The sequence below is a fragment of the Vanellus vanellus genome, assembly GCF_965231255.1.
Source record: "Vanellus vanellus genome assembly, chromosome: Z".
Classification (NCBI taxonomy): Eukaryota; Metazoa; Chordata; class Aves; order Charadriiformes; family Charadriidae; genus Vanellus; species Vanellus vanellus.
In genome coordinates, this window is record NC_138908.1 from 79,783 (window position 1) to 97,397 (window position 17,615).

At 50.7% G+C, this 17,615-nt stretch overlaps 2 protein-coding genes across 3 annotated transcripts; one reads left to right on the plus strand and one right to left on the minus strand.

The window, feature by feature from the left end:
* Positions 1 to 2,132: 2,132 nt before the first annotated feature.
* Positions 2,133 to 7,880, minus strand: TRMT10B (tRNA methyltransferase 10B). 2 transcript variants are annotated; one of them, XM_082497870.1, is made up of 8 exons: positions 7,716 to 7,880; positions 7,516 to 7,624; positions 7,293 to 7,417; positions 6,435 to 6,587; positions 5,569 to 5,647; positions 4,641 to 4,708; positions 4,211 to 4,334; positions 2,133 to 2,895 (listed from the first exon to the last, which is right to left on the minus strand). In XM_082497870.1, exons 1-8 carry the CDS (start codon positions 7,863 to 7,865, stop codon positions 2,789 to 2,791), a joined length of 915 nt encoding a protein of 304 aa, XP_082353996.1. In that variant the 5' UTR covers positions 7,866 to 7,880; the 3' UTR covers positions 2,133 to 2,788. The 2 variants fall into 2 exon arrangements, with proteins under 2 accessions (XP_082353996.1, XP_082353997.1); XM_082497871.1 differs by lacking the exon at positions 6,435 to 6,587.
* A 56-nt stretch (positions 7,881 to 7,936) lies between these two features.
* Positions 7,937 to 17,174, plus strand: LOC309682921 (uncharacterized protein). The gene is made up of 5 exons (XM_082497052.1): positions 7,937 to 8,041; positions 9,867 to 10,028; positions 13,374 to 13,473; positions 16,082 to 16,212; positions 16,832 to 17,174. Exons 1-5 carry the CDS (start codon positions 7,991 to 7,993, stop codon positions 17,117 to 17,119), a joined length of 732 nt encoding a protein of 243 aa, XP_082353178.1. The 5' UTR covers positions 7,937 to 7,990; the 3' UTR covers positions 17,120 to 17,174.
* The last annotated feature ends 441 nt before the right edge of the window (positions 17,175 to 17,615 follow it).

Consider the following 17,615-nt stretch of genomic DNA (forward strand, 5'->3'; position numbering starts at 1 on the left):
AGCCCAGTCACATTCCCTCTGTCCACTAGCAGGCTCCCCCCCACAGGATGTTTAGCCCCACAGCTTGAGAATGGTCAGAAAGGCTGTGTCCATGCATATCAGCCTGGTGCCACCAAGAGCCACCCTGTCCAGGGGGTGGTCATGGAGCAGGGCATACTGCCCTCCAGTCTAGCTTTGTGTAATTCTGCATACACAGTCCATATGTAATATGCAAACTTGTAGAGTACTTCAGTGGCTTATGTATTTTGCCTGGGGCTTGTCTCTCACCTCCCAAAGGCCTTGAAGTTGGCTGGTCTCAAGGTGTTGTCTTAGCCTTCTTCTGTCCCCTGTGGAGAAAGACAGGCGTGTTTTGGCCTGTCTTTCCTGCCCCCTTACTCTCCAGGCAGACTCTGAACTAGAGTGATGTCAAATCCCACCCTGGCCTGATATGAAGGAACCCAGGCTGCTTTGTCCACCTTCTGTAGCTGAGGATGTGTCTGGACTTGTAATGGAAACCTCTTTGGGAACAAGCTATGCTATATTTAACTGCTTTTCCTTGCAAGAGCTGAAGAGAGGGTTGTCCCAGGTGAGGGAGGCAACACCATATCTTGCTCTTCTGATACGGTTTCTGCATGTCAGCCAGCTCTTCTATTTCCATTTGCTGGTGCTTGAGAAAGTCCCTGATTAACACACCACCACCCCCCACCCCACCCGCTACTTACGGATCTGCACCTTCCAGAAGGAACGAGTAAGGCCCGAGACTGAAATGCTGAAAGGCCACCTTCACAGATGTGGAGATGATCCATTACACTGGCCTCCCCAGGAGAGGGCAAGCCCCTTTTCACAACCTCATCAATAGCTCTTCTTCCATCATGTGCAGTATATCCCTAGCTAGGTATGAGCTGTTTGCCCTTAAAGGTCATCTAGCTGTGCATCCCCAGTTTATCAGCACACTAGTGCTGGAGGCATGACCTCAGCACCCTCTGATGATGTGGGCAGAGGCAGGTTCCCGATTGCTAGTGTCTAACACAGAGGGGCTTGTTTGGGAGTGGCTGGCTTTCTCTGAGGGATGCCCGCAGCAGGAGTGCTGTGACAAGCTGTTGCTGCAGCAGGTCAGTTGCTGCAGCTGAGTGTGCTCAGAATGGAAGCGTCTGCTCCAAGCAGCAGAGAAGCATGTGCAGGCCACAAGAGGTGGCCATCTCTGCCATACCTCCCCAAGCACCAGGACAGCATGGGGAAAGGATTGTCATGTGGCCCTGTAACATCTGAGGGAGGCCACTGCCACTTTTTGCTCATTCGTTAATGTTTCTGGAGGGAATATGGTAAGTCCTTGCAGCTGAACCCTGCTGTGAAAAAGGACAGCAGCTGGGGCAGAAGGGAGCCCTGCAGCACCCCTACTCGAGCTCCCTAACCAGGCAGACTCTTAAGAGCCAGGCAAGCAAACACCCACAGGAATTCAGCAACCTTTAGTAGCCTTATACCAAGTCCCTACAGCTGCTACTCTCAGTGTGCCTGCAGGCAGCAAGCTAGCTAACCAAGGGCAGTCTGCTTTCTTGGCCAGTAGCACTGCCAGGTGGTTTGGGTTAGCATATGCTGCTGCCTAGCAAACTCAGGCTTAGTTAGAAAGTTTAAGTCTCTTACACTGAAGCCCAAATGCAGACCTCTAACTATGCACCCACAGCTGGTGAGCAGGGGGATGTGAGAAGTATGAAGTGGGAGAGTCCATGGGACACCAAAAAATAGGGCACAGCAAAGCAACAGGCACCAGCAAACAAAAATTCAGCCTACATGGGGTGTCCACCAACAGCTTCTGCTGTCGCAGACCATATTGACACTGTCTCAATGGGCACTGAATTCCAGGTGTTGCAAGAGGGTCTTGATGTGAAGAAGAAATGAAAACATGTAAGCATATGAGCTAGTAGTTTACCTCAGAAGACCTTCATCCTTCCACTTAGAGATAGTCATTGATCATTAGGGTATTTTTTTTTTTTCTAGCAACAATGGCTGAGGTAACACGTTTACTTAAATGCATCAAAAATGCTTTCTGCTGTGGCCATGAAATACATAACTGCTCTTTGTGCAGGGCACAGTCAAATCCCAGGTACTTTTCCAGGAAGAAAGTCAGGGTTAGTGAACTTCACACGTCAGGATGTGATAATGTACCATGCATGCATCAGTAACTGTAAGGATGCAATGGGAGTTTAAGAGTAAACATTTTATTTTAGATAAGATGCACAGGATTAGCTATAGGCTTCAACAACTCAACAAGTCTTCAACTGGTTTAATGTTGTTCAGACATGGCACACCTGGGGACTGTTTTCTCCACTGGGGAATCACTTCCCATCTTCTGTTCCCCTATCGGACCAGCGCTGTCATCTTCCATGGGAAGCAATTTTCCCCACCAGTGAGTTTTTTAATTCTAACTTCACCTTACTGTTTAATCAAGATGAAATACCTAAAAGCTGTTCTTCCAGTCCCAGAACAAGTGTAGATGCAAGAGTCAGAAACACTCTAACAAGCATCTGCAAAGCAGCAAAACTGAATTCCTGTCAGTTTTTACTTGATCCCAGAGCTCCATCGGCTTTGTTTTCTCTTCAAGGGGAAAAGACATTTCCAGCATTGTACTGCTGAGGTAGAATGTGTCACTCTTGACATGATTGTTAAAGATTTAAGCAGAGCTGTTTTCTCTACACACATTCATGCTGGTGCCTCTGCTTGAAATTTGGAGTTTGCCTCTCTTGTCTGCACAGCTCCTCAACATCACAAATAAAGACTTTTCTTGTGCATTGTCATGCTGAGGTATTTCCACTTATTTCACTGCATCTGGTAGTACATAGCCTTTTCCAGAAGACACTCCAGCTTTCAAGGCTGCTGGCCAGCTTCGGGTCTCATAGTAAGTTGATAAGACATCAAAGACTGTCAGGAACAGAGACATGTACAGTGCTGTGATACCCGTATCAATAGCAAGCTCTATAACGCACACCCCACTGGCTGCAAAACATCAGGAAATTAAAACACTTGATGCCCAGAGAAGGTTAGCATGGGGTTTGCATTCCCTCTCATTTAAAATTTGATGAGCAAGTGTTTCAGGCAGCTTGTCTAGGAGCAGGTGACTATTTTGAAGATGACTCTGGGGAGCTCTGGTTAGGAAAAGCAGAGGCTGTGTCAACTAAAGCAAGGTGGCCTAGTCACCATTTTGACTAAACTGTACTGCCTGTCTGTGCTGCTGATGACAGTACACCCATGGTGGGTCATACCTACTGTGCTTCCACCATCGCTTCTCAGATGCCGTATCTCCACATCAGGGCTCCCTTGGGACACACAGTGGCCTCTAGCAGCTAGGCTTGGTGCTCTGCAGAGCTCTCCACCACCTCCTCTGCCTTGTGCTAACAGAGATGACAACAAAGTCCTCATGCCAGAGGTAAGAACTTACTAGAGCTGGCCAAGGACATAATAGGATGAGGGGGAATGGCTTTAAACTGGAAGAAGGCAGGTTTAGATTAAACATTAGGAAAAAAATTTTTACTTGGAGGGTGGTAAGGCACTGGAACAGGTTGCCCAGAGAAGTTGTTGAGGCCCCATCCCTGGAGGTGTTTAAGGCCAGGCTGGATGTGACCTTGGGCAACCTGGTCTAGTGGGAGGTGTCCCTGCCTACGGCAGTGGGGTTGGAAATTGATCTTCAAGGTCCCTTCCAACCTAAACCGTTCTATGATTCTATGAGCTGCTCCGTAGTCTCTAGCAGAGAGGTATTCACATTACAAAGCTACAGATTGCCAGCAGAGGTGGAGGAGCATGAGCATATCCACTGATGTGACCAGGTAGCCCAGCCCATGGTCATGACATGGAGCCATCACACAAACACCCCACCCTGGTGTTCTGAGCCTTGCCTTGATTGAACCTCACATGGCCTGACAACTCCTGTGCTTCTCCCTTGCCTGGGACCTTGTGTGACTTGTAGCAACAGCAGCCTCCTCACATCTCCCCATACCAGCTGTTCACTACTTTGTGCAAAGCAAGTCCTGCTCCTCTGAGAATGGGCTGATGCAGAGAAGCACACAAGATCTTAAAGTGAGGGCAGCAGGGGTAAAACCTAGTAACAGAAACCTCTGCTCCCAGTGTTTTCCCCATTACTTAGCACTAGGCCTCCAGATTGCAAACTCTGCTGCTCGATAGCCAGCCCTCCCCCCTCCCCCCCACCCCAGCTCAGGCAAGTGACAGCTCAGCCTCTCACCTTGATTAATTGCCAGTGTCTCCGAGTGGTAGTTCTTGGTGTTAACAGTTTTCACCATGTACTCGCGAATGGGGAGGCGGGCTGTTTGCAAGGACTGCTCTTGTGCCCTTTGCAAAGTCAGGTTCTGCAAAGGAAACAAGAACAAGGTGCCCAATGTGTACAAATTTGCATGCGCGTAGCATGCACATCATTTTGGGTACAAGCTGCAAAGCCAAAAACTGTCCTGGGGCTCATTTCACCCAGACTGTTGCAGTCTCTCTCAGCCTGGTGCTGGATCCAGGCAGAAACCTGAGGAAAAATGGATGGTGGCACAATAGCAATGTCTCAAATTGAGGCAGCAGCAGCACTGGGTGCTACCAATGGGACATCTCTGCTCTCATGAGAGAATGGAGCAGACAGCACCTTCAGATTCCAAGAGGCTACTACCCACCTTGTGAATACTTTCATCCACCAGTCCTCCAAGGACGTACACCTTACTTGGATCAATATCTTCAAGGACTAGAGACAAGAGAAGCACTTGCTCACCACCATACAACAGTAAAATCCTGCACCACACCATCCCCCAAACAAGACTCCCCTTCCATGAGAAAGCTGTGTCCAGAGTCACCCTTCACCCTGGAACCTCAGACAGCGAAGGAAGCTTTGGCTTCACAGACAGAAGTGTCTGCCTGAATGCACAGGCTGACTGAAAAGGGGAGATCAGACGTAGGCTGAAAGCACAGGAGTGCCAGAGATACTGCACATTGCTCTGTTGAACCATTGTCAGTTCTGAGATGTGTTTGATCTGGTCAGTCTGATCTCAATCTGCTCTGCAGATGCCTCCCCGCTCTCAAGGTCACCTACTGAAACCTTTCCCCACCCTTACCAGATTCTTCATCAGAGTAAGGCACTTGCATAAAACAAGAAAGGGATCTACATCCCCAGGAACATGTCGCTGGTTAGAAATGGAGGAAGAAGAGAAAATAAACACAGCAGCAAATTAAGCAATAAAGGGAACATTGTAGCTCCTGCGTTATTTCAGAGAAAGATGTAATTTAGACCATATTCAAAACTGCCACAGCATCTTCACTTTGCCACTCTGTAGTATTACAAGCTTGCAGGGGATCTACACATGGATTTTAAGTCTCCTGCAAATGACACACAGCCCTGACTCAAAACCTGTCTATCTGTCAAAACAGATTGACATATGAATAGATTTAGCATCAGACCTAAGTACAGAGTGTATCTCATGCAATTTGAGACAGTGAATGCTTGGAAATGAATCACTTGAAGAAACAAACAGTCTCAAAAAAAAAAAAAAAAGCTTAAAAATCAACCTTTTGCCCCAAGTCCCCTGTGCCTAAAGCAAGCATACTTACCATTCTCAGAGTCAGGAGTGAGATAAACAATTGCATCTAAAGGAAATAGGTCCAGGTAACTTTCTTCAGTTCTTTCCATCTGAAAAATGCAAGATAGGAGAAGCAGCCCATTAGCCCAAACTCCATCTGCCAGAGCAAAACCCGCTCTCAGACACAGAAATATACCAGAACTGACACTACTGCTTTAAGTGTTTAAAATCCTATGAGTAGAGTGGGTTTTTTAATGTGGAACATGTTTCTATACGGGCAATGAACAATACATATCTCAAAATCCATTTAATTCTCTTCTCATAAAAATACCTAGATGTGATTTGAGGAAGGGAGATCAGCAATAATTATCTAATTTTAAATGAGATTCTAATTCTTGAGAGATTCAAGAATCTCCACTTCAGGTGGTTTTCTCTCCTCACTCTTACCAGGTGCTGCCCCCCCACACACTGTAGAACACACAGCTCAATGTCACTGCTATAACCTGTACACGTGGGTCTCATGCTCAAGTCAGACCAAGCTTGGTACAGAAATTCAGGACAGGACTGTGTGATCTGCCCAAAGCCTGACTAAGCTTATGTGTCTGCCTGTCCCTGGTATCACAGGTCTCTTCACAGAATTAGCATCTGGAGAAGGAATTCTCCTCCTGCAGGCAGGAAGGACATGAGATCCAACCAGAAGGCCTTGCACATCGCCCCATTATCTGTCAGCTCTTGTCTCCTGCCAAAGGGCAAGAAGATCTGACCTTAACCACTGTCACTGAACTGCATTCCCACCATCCCAGCCCACCTCAGCCTGTCTTGGGCCAACAGTGAGGGCCAGCACTGTGGCTGTGGGGTGCTATGAGCCTTGAAAGTACTGTGGTCAGAGACCCTTACCAAATAATTGGAGAAGCCGTCGTTCATGCGAAAACACTCCTCATAGATCAACGAGCCCACCACAAACTCCGTCAGACAGAGCCAAAATGGCTTCTTGGCCCGCCTGTTTGCCCCGTAGAGTCTCCTAATCTGGGAGGCGAGGCGGCTTGTTTCCTTCCAACAAACAACAAGCACAGTGACCCACAAGCCTAGGGGCGGGGGGCAACACTGCTGCATTCATGGCCTGCAGATATCCATCATGCCCATATCACTGGCTGGTTGCTGAGGCTCTGTAAAGGCTGTTCTGGGGAGCACTGCTCAGCTGCCTCTGGGTTTGAAGGAAACCCAGAGAGCTGGGTGTTGTGGTTTGGGTTGGACTGGCCACTGAAACAAACAACAGATGCTCTCCCCCACCTCTCTCTCACGGCTGTGCAGCCAGCCCATGGTGGAGTCCAGGCAGCCTTAGAGAGATGGGCACAGACGGGAGGGGAGCCCCCAAGACTGAGCTCAGGGGAGCTACTATGTGTGCACCCTCACACATCCTGGTTCAAACTGAGCTGTAAGGTTTCTCAGTTTCCCAGCACAGCTAGAACAGACCTGCCCCAGCTACCTCCTCTCCCCCAGCCCTGTTTCAGAGGACTCCCTCTGCTGCCTCCCTACAAACAGCACCTTCCAGGAACAGCACAGGGCAGGGCACTTTCCAGAGCAGAAGCAGAGCGAGACAGATGGATGAGAGGAGCAGCTGCCAGGCCGTGTCGAGTCTATAATTGGGCACGTCCTCATAGCAGCTCCGAGCAGTCTCCAGACCCCGCAGCGGGTCTGTGCCGTCGGGCAGCGGCAGCACCGGCGCGGAAGGCCGCAGCAGGCCAGACCCCGTACCTTCAGCGACATGCGGTGGGCCAGGCCAAGGTCCACACAGAGCCGGGGCCCCAACGCCCGGGCGTCCAGAAGCCGCTCCTTCGCCAAGGCGGCCGCGGCCCTCCCGCGGGCCCGGCTGGCAGCCCCTGGGAGGTAGAGCAGAGAGAGGGCAGCCCAGGCCCCGGCAGGCCCCAGCCCCCCAGCTAGGAGCCCCTCGGCGGGGCCGCCCCGCTCCATGCCTCACCTGGGCCCTCGGCCCGCCGGGCCCTGCTCCGCTCCCGCTCCTGCCGTCGCTTCCTCCTCTTCGCCGCCAGGACCCGCTCCCAGCGCCTCCGCTTCCGCAGCGCGTTCCTCTGTGGGAGGAGCGGGACCTCAGGCCTGCGGGCCTCCCACCGCCGAGCCGGGCCCAGCCCAGCCGCCCCCCACTCGCCCCACGGCACCTACCGAGCACCGCACCGCGCCGCCCGCCCGCCCCACGCCGGGGCCGACGACCGAGGGCTCAATGCGCAGCAGACGAAGGGCTTCACAGGCTACCGCCGACTCCCCCTCAGGCTCCACCGACAAGCAACCCCCATCACTGCTGCCGCCCGCCATCGGCGCTGCTTTCCGCTCCGGGGCGGGGCGGGGCCTGGAACGGAAGGGGCGGGGCGGGGGTCTCGGTGCGAGGCCGGTGGCGGGGAAGTCTGAGCTGGGGGAAGGTCCTGAGAGGAGCGTAGGCCATGAGCGGCTCTCTGTTGCGCGGCCTGCCGCTGCGGCTCGCCCGCCCGCCCGTGAGTAGGAGCTCGGTCTAGGGCCCGGCGTAGGGGGCGCTCCGTGCGGGAGGAGCCGCCCCACGGGGCCGGGGCAGCGGCAGGGCGGCAGTGAGGGCGGCTCTGGGTCGAAGGCGGCGGGCGGGGGTGGCCACCGGGCGCTGCCGGCTCCTGCCCTGTCCCCCCGAGCAGCCCGGACCAGTGCCGGCGGCGGGTTTCGGACGGCGGCGGAGCCCGGGCGGCCCCTCCACGGAAAGAGTGGCAGAGCAGGGAAGGACCGCTGGTCCCGCCGACCCTGGCCTCCGCGGAGCCATCGGGTCTCGTCGAGGCCACCGACTCCTGCCCCGCGGCGGTTTCTCCTTCTAACTCGCAAAGGGGGGTGAATCCGTCAGGCACTTGCACACCGTCCCCCCGTGAAGCTGCCTGCCCCGTGTCACATACGCTGCTGCCTTCGGTCCCTTACACTTGTTCTAGTGATGGAGAGGAAAACGTACCAGGCCTTTGTATTGATAAATGCAGGTCTGCTCCGGTTTTGAACTAGGTGCATGGCTGACCTTGACATGATGGGAATCTGTGCTTTCAGTAGCCCTAAAGCTGCTTGTTGCACCCCAGCATTGCACTTATCCACAGAAGTTTCATTTCTGAGATGATTTCTATACTTATACTTGCTTCAGTGTTTTTCTCATAATTTTCATAGGTGGTACTAGAACACGTTCTGGTACAGCGTTACAGCTGTTTGAGTGTTTTCCTTCTGCACAGCAGCAAGCTGAGGTGTCTCTGTCCCGGTTATCGTTGTTACTTGTTTATGCTATAGTAGCGTGTTGGCATCTCAGGCCAAAACTTGAATATATGCCGAGAAAGAACACTCAGAGAATGTGTGATCCAACAGGTTTAGTTTTCATCCCAAAATTGTGGGGGTAACTGGAGATTGTGCAGTGTTCCTGGGAACATTCAGAACTGCTGTAGTGTGTGCTGGAGAGCTGGGAAGGTGCTTAAGGTACCCTCCAAGCAGGACAGCCGGACACCTGGGTGCTGCTGCCATGCCTGCACCAACTGCCCAACGCTGAGTCACTCCACTCTCCAGCCCAGCCTGACCATCTGTAAGATGCAGCTGCTTTTGTAAAGCCCTTTGCGACACAGCTGAACAGCTAACAATGCCTATAGTTTAGATGCTATGAGACCACAACTTCTTCTTACAGTAATGGAGCATTACAAAGGGTGATACAGTCTTGTCAGTACCAGACCCTTTCCAGTAGTTCTGGCTTAACATGGCTGTTTGTTTCAGGCCTCCAGAAGGCCTGATTCTGGTGCCATTGATTATTCTGCAAGGGGGGAGGTGGCTTTACCTGGAGGAAGGCTGATTGGCAGAAAAAAAGGCCTTGAATTTATTCTTTGTGCTGCTTTGTTGAAGGAGATCTGTTAGGCCCACTGCTGGATGTCCGTGTGATGTTGCTGTATGCAGATTGGTGGGAAACACCTTTTAAGTTTGGGAGATGCTGCAGGTTCAGCGTTGGTGTAGATGGGCTGATCCATGGCTCGTGAGGACTGTAAGAAGGAGCCATAGCCTGCAGCGGAGATCATGCGTAGGAGGCGGGCAAGGGAAGGTGGTGCTTGCCAGATGCCCACACAGCAGCTTAGGGCTACAGCCAGGAATGGGACTTGGGTTTCCTTTCCCAGAGTGCTGGCGGCCCAGCTAACAGAGCAGCAAATACCTTACAACGACAGAGGTGCCCCTGAGTCCTGTCAGAAAAGCAGGAGTAGCTGAGGAGTAGTCCTCCATCTGCAGGCTGCCAAGGCAATACGTGTCCTTCCAAATAACAAACTTTCCTCCCTCCTTTCTCCCTAGCTTCTGCCTCTCCTAGCCTCAGGGGGACTCCAGAGGTGGCCCCGGGTGGCATACGGCACCAAGGAAGAGAACGCTGCAAGACCTATCGGGCGGTACCCAGTACCCAATAAGAAGGACATGCCATATGACATCGTGGAGCTCATGGAGGAAGTAGAAATGAAGGTAAAGGAGTTCTGCTGCAAAACTCCATCAGTGTAAAGGGTCCAAAGTCTGAGTAGGTCATACACCCTAAGAGAGCAGTTCTGGTCCAGTTAGGTCTAACACAAACCTGATAGAAGACTGAGGTGAGTGGCACTTCTTGCAAAGCTCCTTCCAGTCTACAGAATGGGGATTTTACTGGAAATCCTGCAGTATGTTGGCAGGAATTTGTATCCCTGGTTCCATGAGACTAGTGGGTTGTTTCAGATGGCGACTTGTGCACGGGGTTAGCTGGAACACTGACATGTATTTGTTTTTCTGGGAGAGCATCTGTGTTTACTTGAGACACTATTAGGAGTGTTTTTAACGCTTTTAATGGTGAGAAAAAATGGGAGGAGCTGTTTTGATGACAGTGTTAAAAGGCTTAGGGGGTATTCCTGCTGTTGAGCTTTGACCTTTTTTCTCCAAAGCTAAATGGGCTGTACAGTGGCAGAACAGGAAGCCTAATGCAGAACAGTGTATAAGGGGAAAAAGAGGGAATTGGACAAGAGTTTCTTTCCCTGCTGTTGCAGAGAAGGAATGCCACACAGTCAGTCCTTCCTGATGGCTAAAACACTCCACCAGCCACAGCTCCATGGAGACTTCGCTCTCCCAAGAGCTTCCTCTCAGGGGAGTGCAGGTCCATTGCTCTCTATCCTTCCTGCCAGCCTGTTGAATCTGTTGAATCTGCTACCATTGCAGAATAATGAAAGGAGTCAGCAGACTTGAGGGTAAATAAGATGTACAGAGGAAGAGTCAGCTGTCACATGCTGTGACACAAACCCCTATGTGTCAGTGTACCAAAGGAGTCAGCAAAGACCTGTGGATCCAATCAACCCAGCAGACTTGGATATCCAGACAGTGCTGCCAGTCTCTGTTGCCAGAGGTTCCTAAGTAAACTAGTGGGTTGTGGACAAAGAAGGAAGAGCCTTCCTGTACTTATCTAACAGTAAGCAGATGGGTGAGACAGGAGGAAGGCGCAGACAATTGGGTGGCAGTGGAGAGAGGTTGCCAGTGGGGCCTGTGACGCGTAACCTACTCTCCTTTTCCATGAACACCCTGAAGAAGAGCAGCTGGTAAGCTGATGGAGCCTGTGGACCATTAGCACAATCATGGCAAACCTGACCATTTAGAACTGTAGCAGGCAGTCAGGCACTGAGTCTGAACCTCTACTGATAAATGCTGACTGCTGGGACCCAGGCACAGGTGGGTGCTGCATGGGCTGATCCTGCATGTGAGAGGCAGCAAGCAATTCTCTGAGAAAGGCAGCCTTGCATGCCATCACAGAGATGGACTGGGCATTGGCAGCTATCAGGGGCAGAATGGGGAGAGTAGTTGTGGTAGCTGAGGAACCCGAAGGTGCACAAGTCCATGAGACCTGATGAGATTCATCTGTGGGTCTGACATATGAAGTTACCAAGCCATTATTCATCATATTTGAGAAGTTGTGGCAATCTGGTGAAGTTCCCCCTAACTGGAAAGGGGAAAAAAAATGCCCATTTTTAAAAAGGGTAAAAAAGAAGACCCAGGGAACAACAGGCCCATCAGTCTCACCTCTGTCCGCAGCAAGATCACAGAGCAGATCCTCCTGGAAACTCTGCTAAGGCACATGGAAAATAAGGAGGTGATCAGTGGCAGCCAACAGGACTTCACTAAGGGCAAATCATTCCTGAAAAACTGGTGGCCACCTACGACAGCATTACAGAGTTGGTGGATAAGTGGAGAGCAACAGATGTCATCTACCTGGACTTGCACAAAGCGTTTGACGCTGTCCCGTACTACATCCTGTTCTCTAAATTGGAGACATGGATTTGACTGATGGACCACTCAGCAGTGGATAAGGAGCTGGCTGGACAGTCATACTGAAAGAGTTGCTGTCAACAGCTCAATGTCCAAGTGGTGAGCAGTGGCAAGTGGTGTTCGTCAGGGGTTGGTACTGGGATCCGTGCTGTTTAACATCTTTGTTGGCGACATGGATGCTGGGATGGAGTGCATCCTCAGCAAGTTTGCTGATGACACCAAGCTGTGTGGAGTGGTCAACATGCTGTAGGGGAGGGATGCCATCCAGAGGGACCTTGACAGGCCTGAGAGGTGGAGAGGTGGGCCCATGCAAACCTCATGAACTTCAGGACAAGTGTAAGGTTCTGCAAGTGGGCCAGGGCAATCCTATGCATAAATAGAAGCTGGGTGGAAAGTCGATTGACAACAGCCCTGAGGAGAGGGACTTGGGCATATTGGTTGATGAGAAGCTCAGCATGAGCTGGCAATACACGATCATAGCCCAGAAGGCCACCCGTATCCTGGGCTGCATCAGAAGTGTAGCCAGTAGGTCAAGGGAGGTGATTCTGCCCCTCTACTCTGCTCTGGTGAGACCCCACCTGGAGTACTGCATCCAGCTCTGGAGCCCCCAACATAGGAAAGACATGGACCTGTTGGAGCGGGTCCAGAGGAAGGCCACAAAGATGGAGCACGTTTCCTATGAAGACAGGCTGAGAGAGTTGGGTTTGTTCAGCCTGGAGAAGAGAAGGCTCCGGGGAGACCTTATAGTGGTCTTCCAGTATCTGAAGGGCACCTACAAGAAAGCTGCAGAGGGAACTTTTCACAAGGGCATATAGTGATAGGATGAGGGGGAATGGCTTCAAACTGGAAGAAGGTAGATTTAGATTAGATATAGGAAGAATTTTTTCACTACAGGGGTGGTGAGGCACTGGAACAGGTTGCCCAGAGAAGTTGTTGAGGCCCCATGCCTGGAGGTGTTCAAGGCCAGGTTGGATGGGGCTGTGACCAACCTGGTCTAGTGGGAGGTGTCACTGCCCATGGCAGTGGGGTTGGAACTAGATGATCTTTAAGGTCCTCTCCAACCTAAACCATTCTATGATCTGTATACATTGACTGTGTGCCGACACCTCAAACAGCATGCTGTTCAGATTGGGTCAGCGCTGTCTCGTGTCCTGTAAGCTCAGAGGGAAGAGGAGAGTTACAGAAGGTTTAGGATGGTCAAATGGGCACAGTGGCACCTGTGCGGGGAGACTGAGTGGAGACAGCCTCTTGGTTTGGAAAGGAGCTTGCCAATGTGACTGTGGTCATTAGTGCTCTGGCTGAAGTGAGCAGGGCAATAATATGAAAATGCAGCAACACCTAATTAAGAACCACATCATTAAGTGTTCAGTCCTATGTATAAATGGGCTCAAAGGGCAAGAGAATGGGTCTGCAGAGATTCCGCAGCATTGCTGTGCTAACAAACTGTTCTCTTAGCCTAGTGCATTAATGTGACCCGCTATGCTCTGTGTTGTTACAGTTCTTGAGTTGTTTTTCTTTTTCCTTGAACAGACTGGATTTCTGCCCAATGTGTTCAAAGCCATGTCTCACCGACCTGCTGAATTCAGAGCTTTTTTTGCTTATTACAATGCCATTATGAACAAAGACACAGGTAAACCATACAATGACCTCAAAACTGCCCTTCCCATTGTAGATGTGAGAAGTTGCTAGAAGGGACATTTCTTATATCCTCAGATGCATTGCCTCACTGTGCCTTCTCCCAGCCCATAACAACAGCTGTCAGAGGCTGCAGCTGCACAGCTGCTTCTGGCTTCACTTGTATCGCATACAGCTTCATAATCTTTAGCCTGTGGTTAAAAAGCAACTCTCAAGCCAAGCTTTGCTGCCTCGCTGCACTATACTCTGTGTCATGACAAAGAAAGGACAGGCTGCGCCCTAGGGGAAGATGAGCTGGGAGCTGACAACCTCGTCTAGGTGTTCCTGCTCCGACAGGGGGATTGGACTAGATGATCTTTTGAGGTCCCTTCCAATCCCTAGCATACTGTGATACTGTGATACTGTGACTGTGCTGGAAGGGTGCAGACAGAGGCAGTGGTTTCATGGGCAAGGCTGCAGCCCCACACTACTGGAGTAAGGCGAGCAGGGTAGGTCTGGCAGTGGTGATCATGGCCAGCCAGGAGTCTAGATTTCCCGGGCAAGTCTATGGGGAAGAGCCAGATCCAGGATCAAGCCAGGAAGTCAGCCTGGGGGTCAGTCAGGTTCCAGACCAACAGGGTTATGCAGTCAGTCACCGCAGCCGCAGCATGGCTCAAGTGGGGTCACAGCCAAGGGCCCAGCATGAAAGAGCTCCCAGAGGAGTGGCAGATCCTTGCTGACCCTGCCTGCACCTCTTCCTTCACAACAGTTCTTGGCCATGAGCTGCCCCTGAGCAGTGCGCACAATTCATGTGAGGAAGGCTGTACCCTCTGGGCCCTGACATGCTGCGCCACGGACTTGGAACCAGGGGGTGTTTGTACTTCACAGCGGCAGGGAGAGGGCCGAGTTGCTGCACGCTGGGACATGGAGATGAGGGAGGGCTGGCTGCAGCAGTGCCGCTGGACAGGGCTGTAGGGAATTCTGCACAGCTGTCCAGCCTTTGAGGAAACATGGTTTGAGGACTGCCTGTTCCTCCCTCATTCTTCCCACGGTACAGGGTACCAAGGTGCCTGTTGTCATTGCATTTGCTCTGAAGGTACATTAGTAAAAATGGTATTTTCTAAAAATAAGCTGGTGCATGTAGACTGCAGGAGATGAGGTCTCGGGAGGAGTGTCTCAGCAAGGTCTGGAGGCAGCAAGGAGTGCAGCCTTATGCCTCTCCCACATGGTATATGCAGTCTCTGTGTGAAGTGTTCTGCTCTGCTTGTGTTGCTGGAGTGAAGCCATGCCCCTAGCTGTACAAGTTTCTGTTTTTTCCTTCTCATTCCCATGCTTTCATTTTTGACTTTGAGGAGGACTATTGTGGATCCCACGCTTTTCAGTATCTCTCTGGTGTTGCCACCTTCTAGCACTGAACCCGAGCAAGAAGGCCTGTTCTCCTGACTGCTCTTTACCCAGGAGGTTTTAGTAATGTCTTTCATACTCTTAGAAGACAATGGTTTTATGGAAATATTTTCAAAGTCCAGTAAAGCAGTAGCTTTTGTGGGGAGGAGGAGGGACCCTGACCTTCCCTGTGAAGTGTAGTTTTGAAAAAAAGTGGCTGCTAATTCTCTTAAAGAAGGCAAAGAGCATGAGTGCTGATATGCAGCCAGGTAAGTTCCTCAGATCCTGTGCACAGTCCTCTTGTAAAGCTGTTTGTGAAAATGATTAGGATTGATTCTGAATATAACAAAGCACAGCTGTCTTTTCCACAGCTTCTTTAAGGCAGTCATAGGGCTAGACACTCTGTAGAAGTTGTGGTTTGTCTGGTGGTCCCTAGAAGTTCTCAAACCCCCAGTCCTAGGGTACCTCATTGTTCCTTTTGTTTTTTTCTTTCTGTCTTCAAAAGCTGCCAATAATGTTTACTTGCTGAAATCTGCTTAGTGGGTTTTAGAACACTGTACTTCTCTGTAAAGCAGCAATAAAGCATCAGAGGAAGAACAGACAACACCCTCCCTAGCCACTTGCCTCCAAGACATACACGGAGAAGTACCAACCAAGCTTCCTGCTTGGTGAGCAAGTAATTTTGCTCCTCTGAGTTTTCCTGTTATGCAGAATTGTTGTTTTCCTATTGACCAAATCTCATGTCCCTCATCCTAATTAGGTGCCTCATGAGCAATTATCCAGGTAAATTGGTTGCATGGATGATCATAAAATTACAGAGTGGTTTGGGTTCAAAGGAACCTAGAAAGATTATCTAGTCCAACACCCCCTTCTGCCATGGGCAGGGACATCTTCCACTAGATCAGGGTGCTCCAAGGGCTGTCTAACCTGACCTTGAACACTTCAGTGGTGGGTTACCCACAATTTCTCTGGACAACCTGTCCCAGTGTCTCACCACTGTTGTTTTCTCCTTACGTCCAATCTATCCTAGCATCTTTCAGTTTAAAACCGTTGCCCCTTGTCCTGTCATATAGGAGCTGTGGTTGCAGTGTCTCCCTGTATGCTGTCTGGAGCTCTGTCTCCTGGGCTGTACTGCAGACAGCTTGCACCCGGAGCCCTCCCCTCCCTGTTTCCCCAGTGATACTTACTGTGGTGGACATTTTTAATGGCAAAGTGTGCTAAATCTTTTGCTGTCCCTGTAGGGCGACTCAGCAAGGCAGACAAAGAGCTCATAATTGTGGCTACAAGTGTTGTGAATAGATGTCCCTACTGTGTGGTTGCACATGGAGCACTTCATCGGATATATTCCAAGCAGCCAGCGCTGGCTGACCAGGTCAGTGGGGTTACAACAGCATGTGCCCCACCTCCTTCGCATGGTCTCCTGGAAGGTGGGAATGGCCCTCTCGTGTCTGCTTTCTCACCTGAAGTTTTGATCCTTAGTCTATATTTTGAACCTTTGATCTATGTGGTTCCCAGCAATCTTGAGCAATTTTGACATGTCTGGGGCCCCAACTCAATACCTGTCTCACTGGGTGAGCAGTCAGAGCAGTAGCCAGTGGGAGCAGGACCTCAAGGTGGGGGTCTCTGTATCCTCATCCACCTTCCAAGCACGATGGCGGGAGGGATGGTTGACCTGCAGAGCATTCATCCTGCTGCCCACATTCTTTGCTGTTTTAGTCTGGTATGTGGAGGAACTTGGTAGCAGCATCCTGGTGGCGTTGGGCTGTGTTTCAAGTACTCCTTCACAGTTTTGGCTCACCAAAACTGCCACAGTCCCTAAGATGAGAAGGGTGGTAAAATAGATGAGTCTTTTGTCTGATGGTAGCCAGGATATCTGGTTCAGGTGCTGAGTAAGAGCCATCCCTTTGGCTTGTGGAGGAAAGAAGGTGGTCAGCCAGTTAGACTGTTTGCTGGGTCCATCTATGCTACCTCTGTTTTCTGCTTTCTCACAGGTCATCGTGAACTGGAAACTGGCTGACCTGAGTGACCGGGACCTGGCAATGCTGGAGTTTGCGCTTGCGGTCTGTCGAGCTGATAACATCACTGAAGAGCATTTCCAGAAGCTGGAGAGGCATGGTTTTGACCGTGAAGATGCCTGGGACATAGGCATGATTTCTGCTTTTTTTGCTATGTCTAATCGCATAGCTCATTACATTGACTTGCGCCCAAACAAGGAATTCTACACCATGGGCAGGGTGCCCCGTGGGGAGAGGGAGGCAGAGGAAGCTGAACATGCCTGACGGGGCTCTCTGATGCCCACACATCCGACAGATTGATCAAGCTCTTAATTCACAAGCTAGTGTGGCTTATTTCTGAGCATGTAAAAGTGTTACCTCCAAAAGAGGTCTAAGTCCTGATTCTCCCGAAACACAGAGACTATGTTTAGAGAGGAGACATTGCTTTATTCTGGCCAGGGTGCACAGGGGAGTATTTCCAGAAATCATGCATACCCCATGCTGGCTTTCTTGTCATATTTATACACAAAAGTTACAAGGTAGCATACCCCCAGTTACAATGATGGGTTAGTAATTTACATATTATTATAATATTTGTTATGGCGTTCTCCTCAGTTACCACGCCTGTGCAAGGGAAGGGTCTTCATATGGGCAAGGGTCTTCTTGGCCTATGGGCATGACTTTTAGTATTATAATGAAGGTAGTTCAGCTTAGGACACCCAGAATTTTCACTTTTCTGCCAAGTGGGCTAGGCCTTTCAAAACATGGTAGATTAGTAGCA

Coding starts and splice junctions, on each gene's coding strand:
- TRMT10B (XM_082497870.1), bottom strand. CDS start 7,865: ATGGCGGGCGGCAGCAGTGATGGGGGTTGCTTGTCGGTGGAGCCTGAG. Junction 6,588..7,292: donor CCCACCGCATGTCGCTGAAG/GTACGGGGTCTG, acceptor GTTTGTTGGAAG/GAAACAAGCCGCCTCGCCTC. Junction 2,896..4,210: donor GACACTGGCAATTAATCAAG/GTGAGAGGCTGA, acceptor TGTTCCTGACAG/TCTTTGATGTCTTATCAACT.
- LOC309682921 (XM_082497052.1), top strand. CDS start 7,991: ATGAGCGGCTCTCTGTTGCGCGGCCTGCCGCTGCGGCTCGCCCGCCCG. Junction 8,042..9,866: donor TGCGGCTCGCCCGCCCGCCC/GTGAGTAGGAGC, acceptor CTTTCTCCCTAG/CTTCTGCCTCTCCTAGCCTC. Junction 16,213..16,831: donor AGCCAGCGCTGGCTGACCAG/GTCAGTGGGGTT, acceptor GCTTTCTCACAG/GTCATCGTGAACTGGAAACT.